The sequence below is a fragment of the Crocuta crocuta genome, unplaced genomic scaffold (assembly GCF_008692635.1).
Source record: "Crocuta crocuta isolate KB4526 unplaced genomic scaffold, BGI_CrCroc_1.0 scaffold139, whole genome shotgun sequence".
NCBI classification, from domain to species: Eukaryota; Metazoa; Chordata; class Mammalia; order Carnivora; family Hyaenidae; genus Crocuta; species Crocuta crocuta.
The window spans coordinates 11,682,249-11,701,140 of record NW_027533258.1 but is presented as its reverse complement, the minus strand read 5'-3'; the positions used below and the strand labels follow the sequence as shown (position 1 = coordinate 11,701,140).

The 18,892-nt window shown below is 59.5% G+C and overlaps 1 protein-coding gene across 1 annotated transcript in view; it reads left to right on the top strand.

Annotated features, from left to right (window-relative positions):
• Positions 1–9,775: 9,775 nt before the first annotated feature.
• SPNS3 (SPNS lysolipid transporter 3, sphingosine-1-phosphate (putative)) overlaps positions 9,776–18,892 on the top strand; it is a 33,329-nt gene continuing 24,212 nt past the window's right edge. Inside the window, exons 1-5 of the mRNA XM_077746887.1 lie at positions 9,776–9,865; positions 12,829–12,894; positions 17,311–17,447; positions 17,779–17,930; positions 18,583–18,649. Coding sequence (XP_077603013.1) covers positions 9,844–9,865; positions 12,829–12,894; positions 17,311–17,447; positions 17,779–17,930; positions 18,583–18,649 — 444 coding nt within the window. The 5' untranslated portion in view covers positions 9,776–9,843. The remainder of the gene's footprint in view (positions 9,866–12,828; positions 12,895–17,310; positions 17,448–17,778; positions 17,931–18,582; positions 18,650–18,892) is intronic.

Here is an 18,892-nt window from a genome sequence, read left to right as displayed (position 1 = left end):
GCATTGGTCGCACTGACCGGGCAAGCTCTCTTTACGTCTCAGCTTCTCCAACTCTGACAGGGGCATCTATACACCCCTGCCTGAAGGGTCTTATTGGAGGGGGACGGGGAGGAGGGGGAGGAGGGGGAGGAAGTTGAGGGGCATGAACTCTCTCTGCCCCACGGGAAGCCCGGCCTCAGGAGCATCCCCCCGCCCCTCCTTCCGGGGACTTCTCCGGGAGGGGTGAGCAGGGTGCGGGGGCCCCGGGGGCTGTTCAGGCCTGTGAGAGTGGACCTGGACCGGCTGCGCATCTTCCCAAGTCTGTGTGTTTAGCGACGCTGACAGTTGGCATCTGGGGGTATTCGTGGGGCACGACTAAAATGCTCCAAGAGCCCCTTCCCGCGAGCGCGCTGCTAACGTCCCCCCCACACACCAGGGGACAGGGACAGAATCGTCGTGTTCCCCAGATTTCTCTGGAAGCTCTCAGCCTGGCCCTACTGTGCGCGTCATGGGCAGGAGACAAGCGGGTGGATCGGGAGGGGCACAGGTTAAGCGGGTCGGGCCACGCCCTTGACCTTGACACACCTCGGCATCGGGTTGTGACTGTGCCCTTTGCCTGGAAACCTGCTCCCTTCTCTGTCACCGTCTGACCTTCCAGGCCCAGCTGGGTTGCTGCCCACTCTGGGGGGGCTCCTGGCGGCCCCCGCGGGTCGTGGGGACGGGGTCCGCGGCCCGGGGAGAGCCCCGGCTCTGCCACCTTCCAGCTGCGTGACTGTGAGTGACTTCACTGAGCAGAGCCATGAAACAGGAGACGCCGTGTGAGCTTGAGCAAGGCTGCTGGTGGGACACGTGGCCCCGGCCGGCGCCGGACTCCCCGCGGGTGGACCGTGGTCTCTCCCTCCTCCTGTCCGGCTGGTGACAGACTGCTGCCACCTCCCAGGAGCCTGAGTCACCACCGTTGCAAGTGCACCAACTGGGCCAGATGCACCGTCAGGTCGGACTCAAAAAGAGTTCAGATTCAGGGGCGCCTGGTGGCTCAGTCCAGTTAAGCGTCCGGCTCTTGACTTCTGCTCAGGTCATGATCCCACGGTCGTGGCATTGAGCCCCGTGTTGGGCTCTGCACTGGGCATGGAGCCTGCTTGGAACCTTCTCCTTCTGCCCCTCCCCCTGCTCGCTCGCTCGCTCTCTAGAAAGAAAGAAAGAAAGAAAGAAAGGGAGGCAGGCAGGCCTGAAGCAAGGGTATGGAAGGTTGACAGTAAATAGAAACTACTAACCAAAGGAAAGCTGGTGCGTCTCCGTGAATAACAGACAAAAGGGGCGCCCGGGGGGCTCAGCCGGTCAAGCATCCGACTCGGGCTCAGGTCATGATCTCACAATTCCCGAGATCGAGCCCTGTGTCGGCTCTGTGCTGCCTCGCGGAGCCTGCTTGGGCCTCTCTCCCTCCCTCTCTCTGCCCTCCTCCCCCCTTCCCAAAAGTAAACATTAAAAAATAAGTAAGAACATATTATTTAACACAGAAAATGTTCGTGAAAGAGAACAAGAGGGTCCACAGCATAATTACAGGAATGGCCCAGTAAGAGGAAACAGTCCTCAAGTGATATCACCTGATCCCCGATCCTTAAAACAGAAGGCAGATGCCCAGAAGGTAGAAGAATCCGGCCACGGGAGGTGTTTGCGAGTCATGTGCCTGATAAGGGACTTCTGACCACAAGGGACAAAGGACTCGACAAACGTAACAGTAAAAAGACAACCCCATTTAAAGGTGGGTGAAGGGTTAAAAACGTTTTTTAATACGAATAAAAATGAAAGCGGGTGAAGGATTTGAGCAGACATCTCGGAGGACGTCCCCTTTCGCTCACTCCGCCGGTGTCGGCTTGCCCTCCGTGTTTGCCGGGGCCCAGAGGCTGAGTTCCCGCATCTTTCGTTAGCGGGGTGTCCCGACGTGCCCCCCAAGGGGTCCCCTTCTCTTCGGGGGGCTGGGCGGGGTCAGGGCGAGGGAGGGGGTCCCCACAAGAGGCACGATGGACGGTGACGGTGACGGTGATGTGCGGTACCGTCGGTCGTACCGAAGGCCCGGGGCCCTGGCGTTTCCCCCCCGGCTCTGGCCCCGAACCCCAGAACCCAGGCCGACCCCCCCGAACTCATGCACACCGTTTGTCGAGCGTGCATTGTGTGTGTTTTATCCGCATGGAGAAAGCGAAGGCCTCGGCGGGTGGGTGACCCTCCCTGAGGCGCCTCTGTGAAGACATGTCAGGGCCCCTGTGGCCCGTTCGGGGTTTGCTCAGCCGGGTCGGTCTGGACTCTGGCCTGATCCATGGCCTGTTTTGGTTGAACGCTGAGCTCATGATGGTTTGACGTTTGCTTCCTTAGAGAACACGTGTCCCCCCCTCCCCCCCCAGCCTCCCTGGCTCCCACGACAGGAGCTCCTCGGGCGCGATTGCTCCCCCCTCCACAGGCGTAACGACAAAGCTGTGCCCCGTCAGAGGTGACCTCGTGGGACGTGAGCGCACCGGGAACACGCCCCTGCCCCCTGAGACAGAGGGAAGAAAGGGGGATCCCCGCCTCCTTCCCTGGGCTCCCTCGTCCCTCCCGATGCCGCCACAGAGGACGGATCTGAACCAGAAGAACCTTGACAGCGAGTCTATGCCCGATGGGCAGATGGGAAGACTGAGGCCCAGAGATAACCCAGGCTCCAGTCCCTTGGTCCTCCGCCTGGCTGGCCGAGTCCCTGGAGTCCCCCACTTCGGATTCGCCCCCGGAAGTCACCACCTGACTGTTCTTGGAGCCCCTCTTGGCCAGACTCCCAGGGAACGGCCGCGTGGCGAACGAGGGTGTCGTCTTGGTGTCTGGCGACACCTGGTGGCCTCTGGCCCAAGTTCGCCTTCAGCCAAGCGCTTACCCAGGCGCAGGCTTTATCTCACAGAGCAGGTTCAGAGAGCCGCACCGACGCCTGAAACCACACAGCACTGCTTTCCTTTCTTTAGCGGAAGGTGGCCGAGCGAGGTCCGAGGGCCATGGCCTGTGGCGCCGGCGGCACCGCGGCGGCGAAGACGGACGGTGGAGGAAAAGAAATGAACAAACAAGAAAACGGTCAGACAGTGATATGGAGCTGGGACAGAGTGTCCGGTGACTTCCTTAAATCGAGTGGTCAGGGAGGGCTTCTTGGAGGAGGTGACATTTAAGCTGGTAACTGAATAAGAAGATCTCACCGAGCAGCATCCCAGGGGGAGGGGATGCTTTAAGTCCTCGAAACAGGGTTGAGTTTTGTGTTTGAGGAGCAGAGAAAGCTGCGTGGCTGTGACAGAGCAAGCAAGGGGAAGAAGGACAGCAAGGGTGAGGCCAAGATGGCAGGGTCGGTGGTAAGATAAAGGGCAGGGAAAGGGATCTGATGTTACTCTAGCCCTGGCGGAAGCTTTGGGAAAAGGTCTTCGAAGCAGGGGAGTGACTTTATCCACCGTCACGTGGGGGATTATCCAGCTCATGGCCCATGGGGCCGGANTGCGGAGGGGGCGGGGGTGGGGGGATGGGGGCCAGGCCCAGCCTGGGGACGCAGGGGGAGAAGTGGATGGACTCAAACGCGTCCCAGGGGCAGGGCGGCTGGTTTGCTGGAGGCCTGGGCGTGGGGTGAAGGAAGGGAGAGTCTCCCTCGGTTTCTCGCCTGCTCCCTGGGCGCTCTGTGCCTGGACAGTGAGAAGGCTGCGGGAGNGGGAAGAGGCCAGGCAGGTGTCCAGGTGGATGAGGGGGGACCGGGAGACCCCCTGAGGACGGGGGCGAGGAGACGTGCCTCTGAACTCCTGGCTCGTAGAAGCTGTGAGAACAGATTATTGATGTTTTAGTGACTTTATTGAGATATAATTACGTGTCCTTCAATCCACTCATTTAAAAAGCACAGTTCTGGGGCACCTGGGGGGCTCAGTCAGTTAAGCGTCCGACTTCGGCTCAGGTCGTGATCTCGCAGTCTGTGGGTTCGAGCCCCGCGTCGGGCTCTGTGCTGACAGCTCGGAGCCTGGAGCTGCTTCAGATTCTGTGTCTCCTCTCTCTGCCCCTCCCCCACTCATTCTCCTCCCGTCCCCGTCTCTCAAAAATGAATACATGTTAAAAAATAAATAAAATGCGCAATTCAAAAGTAAGTATAGAAAATGTACAATCCAAGTGGCTTCTTTTCGGTCTATTCAGATATGCAGCCAGCACCACGGTCAGTTTTAGCACCTGCCCGAAGCCCCTCAGCTGTCGCCACCACCTCCCCCCCTCCCACGGAGCCACCCCCTGAGTGCAGAGAGACTGAGTACAGCACACTGGGGAGACGTCCGCACACGAACAGTCAGGTGCAGTTTGTTTTGTTTTATTGCATTATTTTTTTTTAATTTAGTGTTTATTTTCAAGAGACCAGAGAGAGGGAGACACAGAATCTGAAGCAGGCTCCAGGCTCCGAGCTGTCAGCACAGAGCCCGACGCGGGGCTCGAACCCACGGACCGTGATATCATGACCCGAGCCGTAGTCGGACGCCCGTCCGACTGAGCCACCCGGGTGCCCCACATGACTTTTTTTTAGTTTATTTTTAAATTTTAATCTGAGTGAGCTAACAGGTACCCATTGCATTATTTTGTGTGCGATTCTAAAAGCTGTGCTGGCCACTCCTTGTTCTGTGTTTATGCTGTTGCAGAAACGCTGGCCCAGCGAAGACAAGGCAGGAGCCGGCTCAGAGCCGGAGGGCGGTCACTCGGTCTTCGTGCCCGTGTCCTGCCCTGAACGGTCCGTGTAGGTGTCACACCCAGTCCCCGGGGTGCCGCGCCCAGCACTCGGTGGGTGCTGCTAGTGTGTGCAAATATCATTATTGGCTGTTCGGAAAGAAAGGAAAGAAAGAAAAAGGAAAGGAGAGGAGAGGGAAAAACCTCACCCGTAACCCTCCGAGCTGGGACGAGTGTGAGAAGCCCCTTCCCCGGTTGCCTCCGTGCGCACGCGTGGTGCACGGCTCGGTCCCACGACCGCGCGACCACGACGCGCGGATTCCCACAGGCGCGTGAGCAAGCGCGGTCGTGCCTGCAGTTACACCGAGCGGCCACAGGGTGTCGCTGTGGAAGCCGGGTCCGCGGGCGCTCCGGGAATTTTTGGGCTCAGCGAGGCGCCCCGGGGCTTGGGGTTCAGCCGCTCCCTCACCGCACGCGGCCTGCTGGGGCTTCGGGTTAGGACGGCCGCTGGCATTGGCCACCTCCTAGACGCGGGGGGATCCACAGCAGGCGCCTGTCCAGCCCTCCGATCCCGGAGGGTGCAGCGACGCCCCCTTTTCCCGGGGCGACAGTGCCTGCGCCCCGCCCTGCGCTGGTGGCCCCATCGTGGACGACGCTTGCTTCCCCGCCCCCCTCGCTCAGCCCCCGCGCGGCCGCCCCGGGCGTCTGNTGGCGGCCTCCGGGGGAAGGGGGGCCGCCAGCGGGTCTCCAGGGCCCCCCGGGCCGTGCCCTCTGCGCCCTCAGCAAGCCAGGGGCGCTGGAGGACGCGGCACCGCGCACCCCGAGGACCTGACACCCCGGGGAGAGCCGCCGAGCGCGGGAACCGGCCACCCCGAGGTGGGAGCCGGGTCGGTGACCGCGGTCTCCGACGGCCACACCGCCGGGGGCGCGCTGCGTGAACGCGGGCGTGCAGCGCGCGCGGGGCCCCTTCCCCCGAGTCTTGTGGGCACGTTCACTTTCAAGGGAACCGACTTCGAACGTGTGACACCTCGGTTTGCAGACTCCCAGGCCAAGGTCCCCTGTGGGTGCTGGGGAAACCCCACCGCTTCCTCAACGGCAGGGAAAGTTCTGGGCATTTTTCAGACCTGATCTGTTTACAGCACAGCAATCATCGGTTAGGACCCATGTTCTGTTACTGCCCCATTTTACGGGTGAGAAAACGGAGGCCGGAGGCCCAGTGACGCCTGAGGGCGGGTGGCCTCAGCCGCGGGGCTGCGGGACCTCTTGCTGGGGTGTGAGCACCCCGTTTCCCCAAGACCCCCCGCCCCGAGCAGGGGTGAGCCTCCCCTCCCTGGCCCCGCGGGCAAGGCTGCCGCACTTGTCTCGGTTCGTGGGCGCAGTCGGCCTGTCTCTCTCTGTCACCCAGAGAGGCCGAGGCCGGGCCTGAGGCACACAGCCGGGAGGAAGCGAAACTGGAATTTGAACCCAGGGCTGTCAGGACACAAAGCTCACAATCTTGTCTCCAGACTGGCTTTTATTTTTGGTTGGCTTTGAGTTTTTAATTTTTTATTTAATTTTAATTTCATTTTTTTAGAGAGAGAGGAAGTGTGAGCGGGAGAAAGGATCACAGAGAGAGAGAGGGGGAGAGAGAGAGAGAGAGAGAGAGAGAGAGAGAGAGAGAGAGAATTCCAAGCAGGCTCCACACCCTCAGCACTGACGTGGGCTCGATCCCACGGCCTGGGGTCATGAGCTGAGCCGAAATCAAGAGCTGGGCACTTAGCCGACTGAGACACCCCAGTGCCCCTGCTTTGACTTTTTTAAAAAGTTGAAGTGAGGGGCGCCTGGGGGGCTCAGTCAGTTAAGCTTCGACTTCAGCTCAGGTCATGATCTTGTGGTTCGTGGGTTCGAGCCCCGCGTCGGGCTCTGTGCTGACAGCTCGGAGCCTGGAGCCTGTTTCAGTCTGTGACTCCCTCTCTCTCTGACCCTCCCCTGCTCACGCTGCCTCTCTCTCTCTCTCTCTCTCTCTCTCTCAGAAATAAATAAAACATTAAAAATTTTTAAAAAATTGAAGTGAAATTCACATAGCATCCTCAGCATTTCAAAGCATGAAGCGTTTCTGGCCCCTCCCAGCCCCTGGCAAGGACCAGCCGGCTTTAGTTTCCGTGGACTTAACTACTCGGGATGTTTTGCATAAATGGAATCCTACAGCCCGGAGCCTCCGGTGTCCGGCTTCTTCCACTGAGCGCGCTGTGCTCGAGGGTCGGCGTGTGGCAGCGAGGACCAGGACCTGACCTTCGCCCCGTTGCGTGCACACACCGAATGCGGTTTGCCCGTTTATCAGCTGCTGGGGATTGGGGTTGCTTCCGCATTTTGGAAATTACGAAGAGTGCTTCCACAGACATTCGTTTGCTTGAGTTCCTGTTTTCAACGCTGCCGGGTGTAGACCTACAAATAGAATTGCTGGTCGTAGCGTAATTTCTAAGTTCGGCCTTTGGAAGAAACACTATATATACTGTTTTCCACCAAGGCCGAACCATTTTCCATTCCCACCAGCAGTATGTGAGGGTTTTAATTTCTCCACATCCTCACCAAACTTGTTCTTTCCTCTTTTTTTAATTAAAACTTTTTAATTCTAGTCATCTTAGTGGATATGAACTGGTTTCTCAGTCTGGTTTTTTTTTTTAAGTCTATTTATTTATTTGGAGAGAGAGCGAAAGGCAGAGAGACAGAGGGACAGAGAGAGAGGGAGAGAGGATCCCAAGCAGGCTCAGAGCTATCAGTGCAGAGTCCGACATGGGGCTTGATCTCATGAACTGTGAGATCATGGCTGGAGCCGAAAGTAAGCATTGGACACCTAAGGGACTGAGCCCCCCAGGCACCCTTCATTGTGGCTTTGATCTGCATTTCCTTAATAACTAGTGATGGCAACCATTTTTCGTGTGCATGTCGGCCATTTGTACGTCTTCTTCGAAGAAATATGTGTTCAAGTCCGCTGCCTGTTTTTTTTAAATTAAAAAATTTTTTCAATGTTTATTTATTTTTGAGAGACAGAGACAGAAAGAGCATTAGCAGGAGAGGGACAGAGAGAGAGGGAGACACAGACTGAAACAGGCTCCAGGCTCTGAGCTGGCAGTCAGCACAGAGCCCGACGCGGGGCTCGAACCCACGAACCGCGAGATCATGACCTGAGCCGAAGTCGGACGCTTAACGGACTGAACCACCCAGGCGCCCCAAAACCCACAAAATCTTGACCCAAACTCATCTTTTCTTAACATTTTGCCCCATTTGCTTTCTTACTGTCTACTAATTTTTTCCTGAACCACTTGAGAGTAAGTCACATACACAGTGGCCTGTCCAACCCCCAAATACTTGAGTAGAAGCTTCATAAATGTAACCACAGCACAGTTACCAACTTCGGTGCACTTGACAGTGGTGTATTTCTTCCTGGTCTGCAGTCTGCGTTCCAATCTTATGCAATGATCCGGTAATGTGTGTTTCCCCCAGCGCGGGACCCGTCCCTCCAGTGCAGGACCCCGTCCCTCCGGCGCGGGACCAGATCCCTCCGGCGCAGGACCCCGTCCCTCCCGCGCAGGACCCCGTCCCTCCGGCGCGGGACCAGATCCCTCCGGCGCAGGACCCCGTCCCTCCGGCGCAGGACCAGGTCCAGGGCACGTGTGCTCCTCTATCTTTTACTCTGAAACAATCCTCAGTCCTCTTTAGTGTTCTATGACTTTGACACTTTTGAAAACTACAGTTCCTTTAAAAAAAATAGCGTTCCATACCGTTAGCACACAGTTGGCAACGCAAACCTTAGTCGTCACCAAAGGAGTTGAAACGAGTGTGCACAAAGCTGGCACACGGTGTTGGGCAGCTTTACGTATAATCGCCAGAACTCGCAATCAACCAAGATGCCCTTCGGTAGATGAACGGATGAATGACCCGTGGCCCATCCAGACAGTGGAATATTATTCAGCACAGAAAAGGATGAGGTGTGAGGCCATGAAAAGACACAGAAGCCCCTTAAACGTATTTTGCTACGTGGAGAAGCCAGTCTGGAAAGGCTCCGTGCTCTGCGATTCTGAGTCCACAGCGTTTTGGAAAAGGCACAAGTATGGAAACAATGANTCTGTGTGACCCTGTGAGGCTGGCACACGTCATACACTTGCCTACACCCCAGGATATATGACACCAAGCGTGACCCCAGTGTAAGCAGAAGGCTTTGGGTGATGCTGACTGTCGACGTGGGTTCATCGGTTGTGCCCGACGACCCCTCTGCGTGCGTGGGGGCGGGGTATACAGGAAACCTCTGAGCCTGCTGCTCAATTTTGCTAAAACTTCTCTAAAACATAGTGTGTTAAAAAATAGTGTCCCTCCATTTGGGTCCGAGTGACGTTTCCTCATTAGATTTGGTCACGCGTGTCTAGGTGACATTGACCTGCTCAGAGCCTCACGGGAAGACGCACAGTGACCCCTGCCCGGTTCGTGGTGTTACTTTGGCCCATGGTGGAGACGAGGCCTGACCCTGTACTGTGGTTATGCCCCCGCCCCGCCCCCCCCAATACACTAAACAGACACTTTGAGACCTGGTGGGTATCCAGCCGCTCATGAAAACTCCCCCCGGGCTTTGTGTCTACGACACAACGGGCTGCCCTCCTGAACGCAGCCCTCTGCCACCTTCGTGTCTCCAGCCGGGGCTCCGTCCAGGGGCAGGTGGTGGCCTCGTGCACAGTCCCCATGAGGCCCGGTGCGCGGCCAGACCCTCTTCGGAGAGTCCTCTCGGTTCCTGTCCCACGAAGCTGCTCTTCCCCAGCGCAGCCACCCAGGCCGCACGCTAGGACGTCCGGTCACCCAGGGTGGGTCCCCAGCGGGCCTCGGAGTCTGGGGTGGCGACAGCTCGCGGCGAGGCTGCAGTGGGCTCAGGAGGAACCTGTGATAAGATGCCCAGCAGTTAAGGCAGCTGCTCTGAGGTCAGGAAGCGGGGAGCCCACAGGAAGTGAGTCGGTGCAGCGCTGATGCGCCCTTGTCCCGGGACAGGAGCGGCAGGCGGCCGAGGCGGCGGGCATGTCCGCCGAGCGCAGGGAGCCTCGGGGGCCGTCCCCGGGGCCTGGCGGGCGCCCTGGGNCCCCCTGGACCCTGCCCCGCTGGAGAGCTCGCGCGGCGGCCGCCGTGCTGTGCTACATCAACCTCCTGAACTACATGAACTGGTTCATCATCGCAGGTGAGGAGGGAGGGCCCCAGGCGCACTGCCCGCCCCCGTCCGGCAAACCGGCTTCTCCCGGAGACGCCTTTGCAGCTCTCAGCCCTGGGTGGGGGGCGTTCAGCCAGGAGGGGCATCGAGTTCCCAGTGCAGCCCCAGGCGGGGCGGATGCTCACCGTGTGGGTGCACGGGGGCAGGCGGGGAAGGCCCGCAGGTTTCGGGGAGGGGGGTGCCCAGAGGCTGGGGCAGCGGGGTGGCCTGGCTCAGAACAGCCAGGCGCTCCTGGGGCGGCAGGCCGAGCGCAGACCTTGCACATTCCGACTTCCTTCTTGGAGGCCCCATGGCCAGCCTGCTCTTCCTCTGGCTACACATTCACTTACTCGTTCCTTTATTCATTCGAGATTCATCCCTTTCTCTCTTCATCACGGACTCATCCAAGACTGGCTGAATGTCCATTAACTGTGGGCTTGCAGACGCAGGCGGGGGTGGGTCTGCTGCATCCTGGGCTCGAACGGCCACCTCGTGGGGCGGAGGGGGAGCTCGTCGCCAGGGCTCCTGCGAGGCCGAGGGGCCCACGGGCCCTCCTGGGGTGCTCGGGGGGCGTCCGCAGCCGCCCCGAGGGGAGGACACACGCACACAAGCCTGGCTTAGCCTCCCAGGGGCCGCTGTGCCCCGAACGGGATTCACGCTGCAGACCCAGGGAGCTCGGGGGGCCGCAGAGCAGGGCAGCAGCTGCGCCCCGCAGGGGACAGAGCGGGCGGGTGGCCCCCGGCCTGTGACTGAGGGTTCCGACAGGGCCGAGGAGGAAGCATTCGGGTTGGGTCTTGAAGGGCGAGCAAGTGGGGGGTCGTTGGGTGAAGGGTCAGCGTGGGCCCGGGCACACGGGGTGGAAGTGCATGCGTGGTGCGGGCAGAGCTGAGGACGGGGAGCAGGGAGCTGAGCTAAAGGCATCTTGGGGCTCGGGCTCTCTGCCGAGGCCATGGGGAGCCACAGACGANTTGGGGGGGGGGGGGCCGCTCAGGTTGGTGCAGACAAGAGGGGGGTGGTCCTGAGGATCCTGCAGGGGCTGAGGGGGCCGAGGCCGGCCGGCCGGAGAGCAGGGCAGGGAGCGGGTGATTCTGGGGCTGGGGAGGCGCTTCCTCGTGAGCACTTCCTCCAGCCTCGGGGGCAGGGATGGAGGCCCGGAGAAGTGAAACCTCGCGGGCTGCTGGGGGCCGGGCCGGGGCAGCCAGGATACCCCGCGGGAAGCAGCTCTTTGGGGGCCGATGGCCTAGAGGTGAAAAGCAGGCAAAACCAGGGCCCAGTCCTCACTCAGGAGGATGGAGACCAGGGTGATCCATGGAATTTTCGTTTAGTTATTTACTCATTAGTGTTTATTTTTTCTCTCCAACGAATGTATCTTATTCATGTAATTAAAAAAATTCATGTAATATTAAGAAGGGGGAGAAAGAGGGGGCGCCTCGGGGGCTCAGTCAGGTGAACGTCCGACTCTTGCTTCTGCTCAGGACATGAGCTCACCGTTCATGAGTTCGAGCCCCGCGTTGGGCTCTGCCCTGGGAGCCCGGAGCTGCCTGGGGGCCTCTCTGTCCCTTTCTCTCCTACTGTCCCCAGCTGGATCGCTCGCTCGCTCGCTCTCAAAATACCAATAAATAAACTTAAAAAAAGATATTAAGAAGAAGGAAAGACATACAGAGTGGCGTCCGGGGCCAAAGCAAATGTCTGAGCAAAAGTCTCTTCACTGGTCTGATTCTTTGATCTTTGGTCCCCGGCTGGCGGTCCTCAGCCGTGCGGGTGGGGCTGTGCGGCCGCTTCTGCAGGCGACACTTGGTGGGAGGGAGCCTCATCTGTGTGGCGGGGACGGTGACAGTCCCCAGGTCTTAGGGGAACAAGGCCTCGCCCACCTGGTCGCCGGGGAGACTGAGGACAGGCAGAGGCGCCGCGCTAACTCCTGACGTGGTGCCGAAGGCTGAGGAGGTCTCCGGGGCCAGAGCCGGGTCGCCGCCCGCTCCTGCCTCTGTGTCGGGCTGAGTGCCCGTGGCTGCGGCCTGTGGCCCAGGACGGCCTTGGAGGCCTTTGGAGACGCGGCTGGCGCGGAGCAAGGGGCTGCCGCCCCCAGGAGGCGGCCGAGGTCGGGCCTAAGCGGGGCCCCCACTCTGAAGCCGTCACCTGCGCCGTCATGACTGTCTGCTCTTGCGCCTGGAAGATCACACCTGTGTGTGCACATGGGGAGGCCAGGGCACGCGTGTCTACACGTCTGTGCTCACGGGTGTGTGCGCGTGCCCGAGCAGGGCTGTGGTGTTGCGGTCCCAGCGATGTCCATGATCGCCGCGGTCTGGGGGGCTGGGGCCTCGGTCGCCTGAGTGAATCTGACTCTTGATTCTCAGCTCAGGTGGTGATCCCAGGGTCGCGGGATCGAACTCTGAGTCCGGCTCTGCGCTGGGTGAGGAGCCTGCTCCCGATTCTCTCTCTCCCCCTCTCCCCCTCTCCCCTGCTTGCTCACTCTTTTTCTCTCGAAAAATGAAAACGAACCAGAACAGAAACAAAACCACCCGCCTGGTCGTCTGCGTGAGCAGCTGTGGGGAGCCGCCCGTCACTCTGACAATAACGGCAGCCCTGCCTGCGAGCGAGTGCCACTGTGGGCGTGTCTGTGCACACCGGTCAGTGTGCACGTGCGGGGGCTGCGCTCACACAGCTGTTTGTACGTATACCTGTCTGCACGCCCGTGTCCCGGGGTGAGCGATTGCGTACGAATGTGCAAACACACTTGGGCCCCCGCGGTACGTGCCTCTGGGCGTGTGGACGTGCACCCATCTCTCTGTGTGCCGGTCTCCCATCCGTGTGGCTGTACGCGTGTGTGGGGCCGAGAGGGACAGAGGCCCGGAGTCACACCTGTGCTGGGGCCCTGTCCCAAGTGCGAGGGCAGCCGCCCTCAGGGGCCCTGCGGGCTGCTCCCCGTTTCCTGAGCGCTGTCCGTCTGTCCACAGGCGTGCTGCTGGACATACAGAACTTTTTCCAGATCAGTGACCGCTGTGCTGGTTTGCTTCAGACAGGTAAGGGGAGAGTCCCTGGCTCAGGCCCCCAGGCCGTGCTGAGGAGGGGGCCAGGCCGGGCCCCGCTGAGCCCCAGGCACGAAGGAGGGGACGCCGAGGAGGGTGGTGTTGGGCCACCTCACTGGCGTGAGGGCCAGTGCAGTAGGAGGAGAATGTGGCGGGAGCCCCAGGGCCTGCGGGTGTGAGCGCTGCAGAGGGACTGGGGAGGGGCTGGCGAAGGCCCCGAGCCTCAGGTCATGAGTGTGGCCTTGGTCCCTTACCCTGCTCAGCTCAGCTGGGGAACAGAGCCTGGCTGGGGCTGAGGAATGCTGACACGTGCCTCCCTCTATGGACCTGAAAAATCTGGCCCCGAACTCAGACAGACAGACAGACAGACATACGTACTTCCCACAGGTGGGGCTGGGCCCACGGGGCCTGCAGTCCAGCGGGGGGCCAGCCACCCCGTCCATCACAGTGGCACACATGTGCTCATGGTCACGGCACAGGATGCTCACGTGTGCACACACCCGCGTGCACTGGCACCTGCGTGCCTCTCTGTGGCGCCTCCTGCCCCCCCCCCCCCCCCCCCCCACCAGCCTACAACAACGGGACCCCTGGGGACACACGAACTTTCCCGAGGCTGCACAGGCAGAGCTCGGAGAGAGTCCACTCATAAGCCCCCAAGCCTGTGTTTTTCTTTCCTAAAACAGACCTGCCTGAGAAAAAGCCCCTGGTTGGCCTTTCCCACCTCACCCCTCCAAGCAGGAATCTGTCCCTCTTCCCTATTCTGTTTTTTGTAATTTTTTTAAAAAAATTTATTTATTTTTTGAGAGACAGAGACAGAGCTTGAGCGGGGAGGGGCAGAGAGAGAGGCAGACACAGAATCCGAACCAGCTCCAGGCTCCGAGCTGTCAGCACAGAGCCCGACGCGGGACTCGAACTCACAGACCGCGAGATCATGGCCTGAGCCAAAGTCGGACGCTTAACCGACTGAGCCCCCAGGCGCCCCCCTATTCTGTTTTCCTTCGGTGCCTGGCCCTGGGGTGTAGAAGGCTCCAGGGTGCCGCACAGAGGGCACCCCTCCTGGATGCTTGGCTGCGTGGAAGGCTGTGGAAGCAAAGCAGAGATGGTGTCAGTACAAACCCACTGAGGGTGTTTCCTCCAGGCCGCAAACCCATGGCCAAGGGCCAAGTCTTATCTGTCTTCCTGCTGGCGTGACATTCTCCTCTTTATCTGCGATTTAGAATTCAGAAGTTAGATGTTGTCTCAGGGATGGGTGTCGACACATTTATTTCAAATATCTTTGAAATATTTAATATCTTTCTTACAGGCAATCAGTCTGATCTGTTGGATTGATTTGGTGCATAAAGACTGGCTTGCTCATTAGAGCAATGTCCGTAGATGGCAGACCCTTCCCATAAGTGGGACGAACACATCTGTAGCCCCAAGGATTTAGATGAAAATAATAGTGTAAAAAATACAACAACGATGGAAATCACATCCTTAGCAATTATTTAAACTTAGGATGAAAAGGTTTTCGGTGTTGGCTGAAAACACGTGAAGGGGCACATAGTTCTACAAGCTTCTTCAAAAGGCCCCGGAGGAAAGGAGCCGGCAGATCACCGCTCGCGTCTCAGGGCCGAGTTGCTGGCCTTCCAGTCACTTCTGTAGCCAGAGTGAGGCCATCTCGGCTCAATACCCCCAACCTTCTAGATTAAACAGATAGTGGTAGGTGAGTCAAAATTTGCCTTCCCTGGTCCTCTCCCTGGTGAACAGGATTATTGCTACACGGCCCTGATAAGTGAGGAAGGAGTCTGTGGAGGTGAGAGAGAGAGTGAGAGAGAGTACGGGCACATATGTGTGTGAGTGTGTCGAGGGGGTGTGCTTGTGCCCGTGAGTGTGTCCGGGGGTGGCTGAAGGGAGGCCAGCAGCACAAAGGGCATGTGGGGTGGACGGCCAGGCTCTCCAGTGACCTCAGGCGAGTCTTCGCCTTTCTGGGTTGCCGTGAAATGGTCTAAGACCCACCCTGTGGGTGCAGCAGGGAGGGAGCCTCTGACCAGGAGAGGGCGTGGCTGAGCTGTACGAGTGGGGCAGAGGGTGGGGGTCAGCAGTGGTCAGAACACCCCCTCCCGAAGGGACAGACTGGCTGTCGGGGTTAGTTCATCAATTAATAATATTTAGTGATGTGGCCTTTACCATGTGCCCGACACTGTCTCAAGTGTTTTGTGATATTAACTCACTTAATCGTTACAACAATCCCACAAGGCAGGTGTTGTTATTATGCCCATTTTACGCATGACGGACCTGAGGCACAGAGAGGCTGTGCGGCTTGCTGCAGGTCACACAGCTGGGATCACATCCAGACAGCTTTCTGTGGAGCCCTTCTCTTAACCCCTGCTCCTCGTTATGCCCATGTGTCTTAGAAGTCATCTGAATTTGGGGACGCTATAGGAGCAAGACTGTGTGTGTGTGAGTGTGCCTTTGTTTGGGGGCAATGTTCTCCACTTCAGGGCATCTGTGGGTTTAAGGTGTGTATATCCTATGAAGGATCCCTGCCTCAAATCTCATAAAGTATTAGAAGATTTGGGGAAGCATTTTTATAGCCCTTGGGCAGAGAAGAAATGCATTAAGAAGACAAGAAACATTCCCTGCCAGGGGCGTGGCGGTGAATTTGACCATACCAAGGTAAACTAGCTGAACTGTTCCGTACAAACTATAAATGCAGTTAGTAACAGCAACGGATGACATTTATTAGGCAGTTACATAAAGCTAATCACTGCCTTTTTTATCTGCTTAACTTTATTGAATCTCAGTAACCTTCCACAGGAAGCACAATGCTGTCTCATGATATCGTTGATTCAAGGGGAACAGAAGAGTTAAGGAATTGGCCCAAGGTCACACAGCTGAGCAGTCAGTGGGTCAGGATGTGAGCCCAGAATTTGCATTTTAAATCCTTAAAATAAATGTAAAGGCCTGGGAGAAATTATTTGCAATTCCCACAAGGGCCCAAGAGGGAAATGGGCAGAAGGTATGAGCACAGGAACTGACATCAGGACAATGCAGATTAAAACATCCGCGAGACACCGTCTGTGCTTCAACCATTAAAAAGAACAAAAATAAAGTGATTGATTGATCACATCAAATGTCCGCAGGGGAGCCGGCTTCGCTTCTGCCCGAGTGTAAATGTCTACAGCCTTTTCGGAGGCCTCTTTTGGGGGCAGCTATTAAAACTCTAAATGTCACTGGCACCAAAGACCATTCTCTGTGGAGTATTAGGTCGAACCATATTAAATTGCCGTATTTTTTGTAGGTCAACACTGGCCTAATTTCTGCAAGTGCGTTCGGCTCAACCCTACACCGGAGTGGGCGGGGCGTAGTGGGCGGGGCGTAGTGGGCGGGGCGTAGTAGGCGGGGCTGGAAACAATGAGCCGACAAGTTTGGACGCTCATTAGGCTCGGGCAACGTCAATCATGCGCGCTCAGCGAATGCAGGCCCAGGCGTGGGGCGGGGCCAGGCCGCCCCGCGCACCTGCGGGAGCGGGAGGCGGCGGACACGCCCCCTCGGCGGGTGGAGACGGTTCAGGTGAGCGGCCGCAGGCGAGGGTGCCAATCCGCTAGGGCGCAGAGGCGTGCGAAACGTGGCGGTTTCTTTGTCTTCACAGCGTAGCAAACGCGTTCATTACTCCTGTGTCCGATTCAGAAGGGTTTCCTTCATAAAGTGGTACAAACGTAACCGACATTGTCAGAGGAAGGTTCTACCTTAGGAAAACCAGGCCTTTCCAGCCTCCAGGACAGACTGCGCTCGGTCTACGCCCGCAGGTCCGCACAGCAGGCCCGGGCCCCGCAGGTGTGTCTACACAGCAGGCCCGGGCCCGGCAGGTCTGTCTGCACAGCAGGCCCGGGCCCCTCAGGTCTACACAGCAGGCCCGGGCCCCGCAGGTGTGTCTGCACAGCAGGCCCGGGCCCGGCAGGTCTGTCTGCACAGCAGGCCCGGGCCCCTCAGGTCTACACAGCAGGCCCGGGCCCCGCAGGTGTGTCTGCACAGCAGGCCCGGGCCCGGCAGGTCTGTCTGCACAGCAGGCCCGGGCGGGCCTCCGTTGCCTGCGCCACCGTCCCTGCGCCTCCCCCCATCCCGTCCCCAGCAGGGGTGCGACAGCAGGCGTGGGGAGGGGGCAGCTCTGCAGAGATGGGGGCCCGGGGGGGGGCGCTGGCGAGCACCCAGCACTGGCGGCCCCATCTCACGGCCCCAGGCTGCACAGCGAGCCTGCAGCAGAGCTGGGATTTGAGCTGGCCCGGCTCCCTACACCCCCTTCCCAAGTCCCCCGACTCGGGGGCCTCCACCCACTGCCAAGGTGCCAGCTTTGCGGCACCTGAGCCAGGCCCTCTGCGCGCCCACCACCATGGGGGGGTGCATGCGGCCCCTGCCTGTCCCCCCCAGTCTTCGTAGGTTGTCTGCTGCTGTCTGCACCTGTGTTCGGCTACCTGGGCGACCGGCACAGCCGCAAAGCCATGCTGAGCATTGGGATCCTGCTCTGGTCAGGGGCGGGCCTCTCCAGCTCCTTCATCTCCTCCCAGGTTGGTGCCCTCATCCCTGCAAGGCCCCTTGCACTCCCCCCGCCCCCCTTCCCGTTAAAACATGGGTGGGCCTGCCTCTGTCCATTCTGGGCTCCAGGCTGGCTGCAGCGGCGCCTTCCAGGGCCTAAGAGGANTGAGGCAGTATCTGCAGGCGCCAGCAGGGGGCGCCCGTGTGATGTGGGGACCCGGGCTGGGAGGGTGGCGGGGTGTCTTTAAGCCCTGCTCCCCTCCTCTGCCCCTGGGGGTGCCTGTCACCAGGACCTGGGGCCTCTGGTTCCTCACCCCGAGGGTGATCTTGGCACTCACTGGGGTGTTATGCCCGCCTGCCCAGTACTCCTGGCTCTTCTTCCTGTCCCGGGGAGTCGTGGGCATGGGCTCCGCCAGCTACTCCACCATCGCGCCCACCGTGCTGGGCGACCTCTTCGTGAGGGACCAGCGGACCCGGGTGCTGGCCATCTTCTACATCTTCATCCCCGTTGGAAGGTTGGTGCCACCCAAGACCCTCCTCCCCAGGTGATAAACTGAGGCCGAAAGGAGCCGGAATAGTCTGGGCTGGGGCTAGGAGGCATCAGACAAGGAGGGCTCCTTCCTTGCTGTGTCCCTTCCCTTCTGGGCCTCGGTTTCCTCATCTGTAAAGAGGGGGCAAGAACACTGGCTGATGGGCTGTGTTGTGGGTTCGAGGTAATAAAGATGCTTCCTCCCCCGTAGGACGCTTGGGAAGCCTGCTTGGGGAAGTGTGTGGGGCTGAGGCAGGCACCCCTGGGTGGGGGAGGTCAGAGCAGATTTGCAGTCCGGCCCCTGAGCTCTGACCAGGTTTCCTGGAATCTCCGGACTCAGGCGGGGCTGAGCCTCAGGGCCTCAGATAGGGAGGCAGGGGCAGCGGTGCTGGGGAAGGGCCCAAAGCCAGAGGTCACCGGTGACCTGACCAAGGGCAGTGGACATCTGGGCCTCACATGGCTCACTTTTCCCGTGACAGGGCTGTGAGCAGCAGAGAGCCAGCCCCTCGGGGGGGGGGCACCCCGGCTCGGGCTGGCCTTGCAGGCTTGGGCCTGGCCCCTCACCCCCCAGTGCTCTTGTCCTTGCCCTCCCCCCACTGCCCGTCCCCCGCCCACCCCCTGCCCATCCTCTGTTGCAGTGGCCTGGGCTACGTGCTGGGCTCGGCTGTGTTGCAGCTGACAGGGAACTGGCGCTGGGCCTTCCGAGTGAGTCCAGCCCCCTTTTTCTTCCTCTGATCCCCCTGGGCCGGCAGGGACTTTCCAGCCTCCAGTGGCCTTCGCCACTTGGCACGGTCGCTGGCGCCACGGGGGGCGGTCAGGCATTGGCAGCTTCAGACATTTGACGGAACATGAACCATGGAGGTCACGGCCCTGGACTCAGATGCTGGCTGCTGGGTCCGCTCATGCCGTGCGCTCAGGCGCGAGGTCTGCAACGGGGTGGGGGGGGCG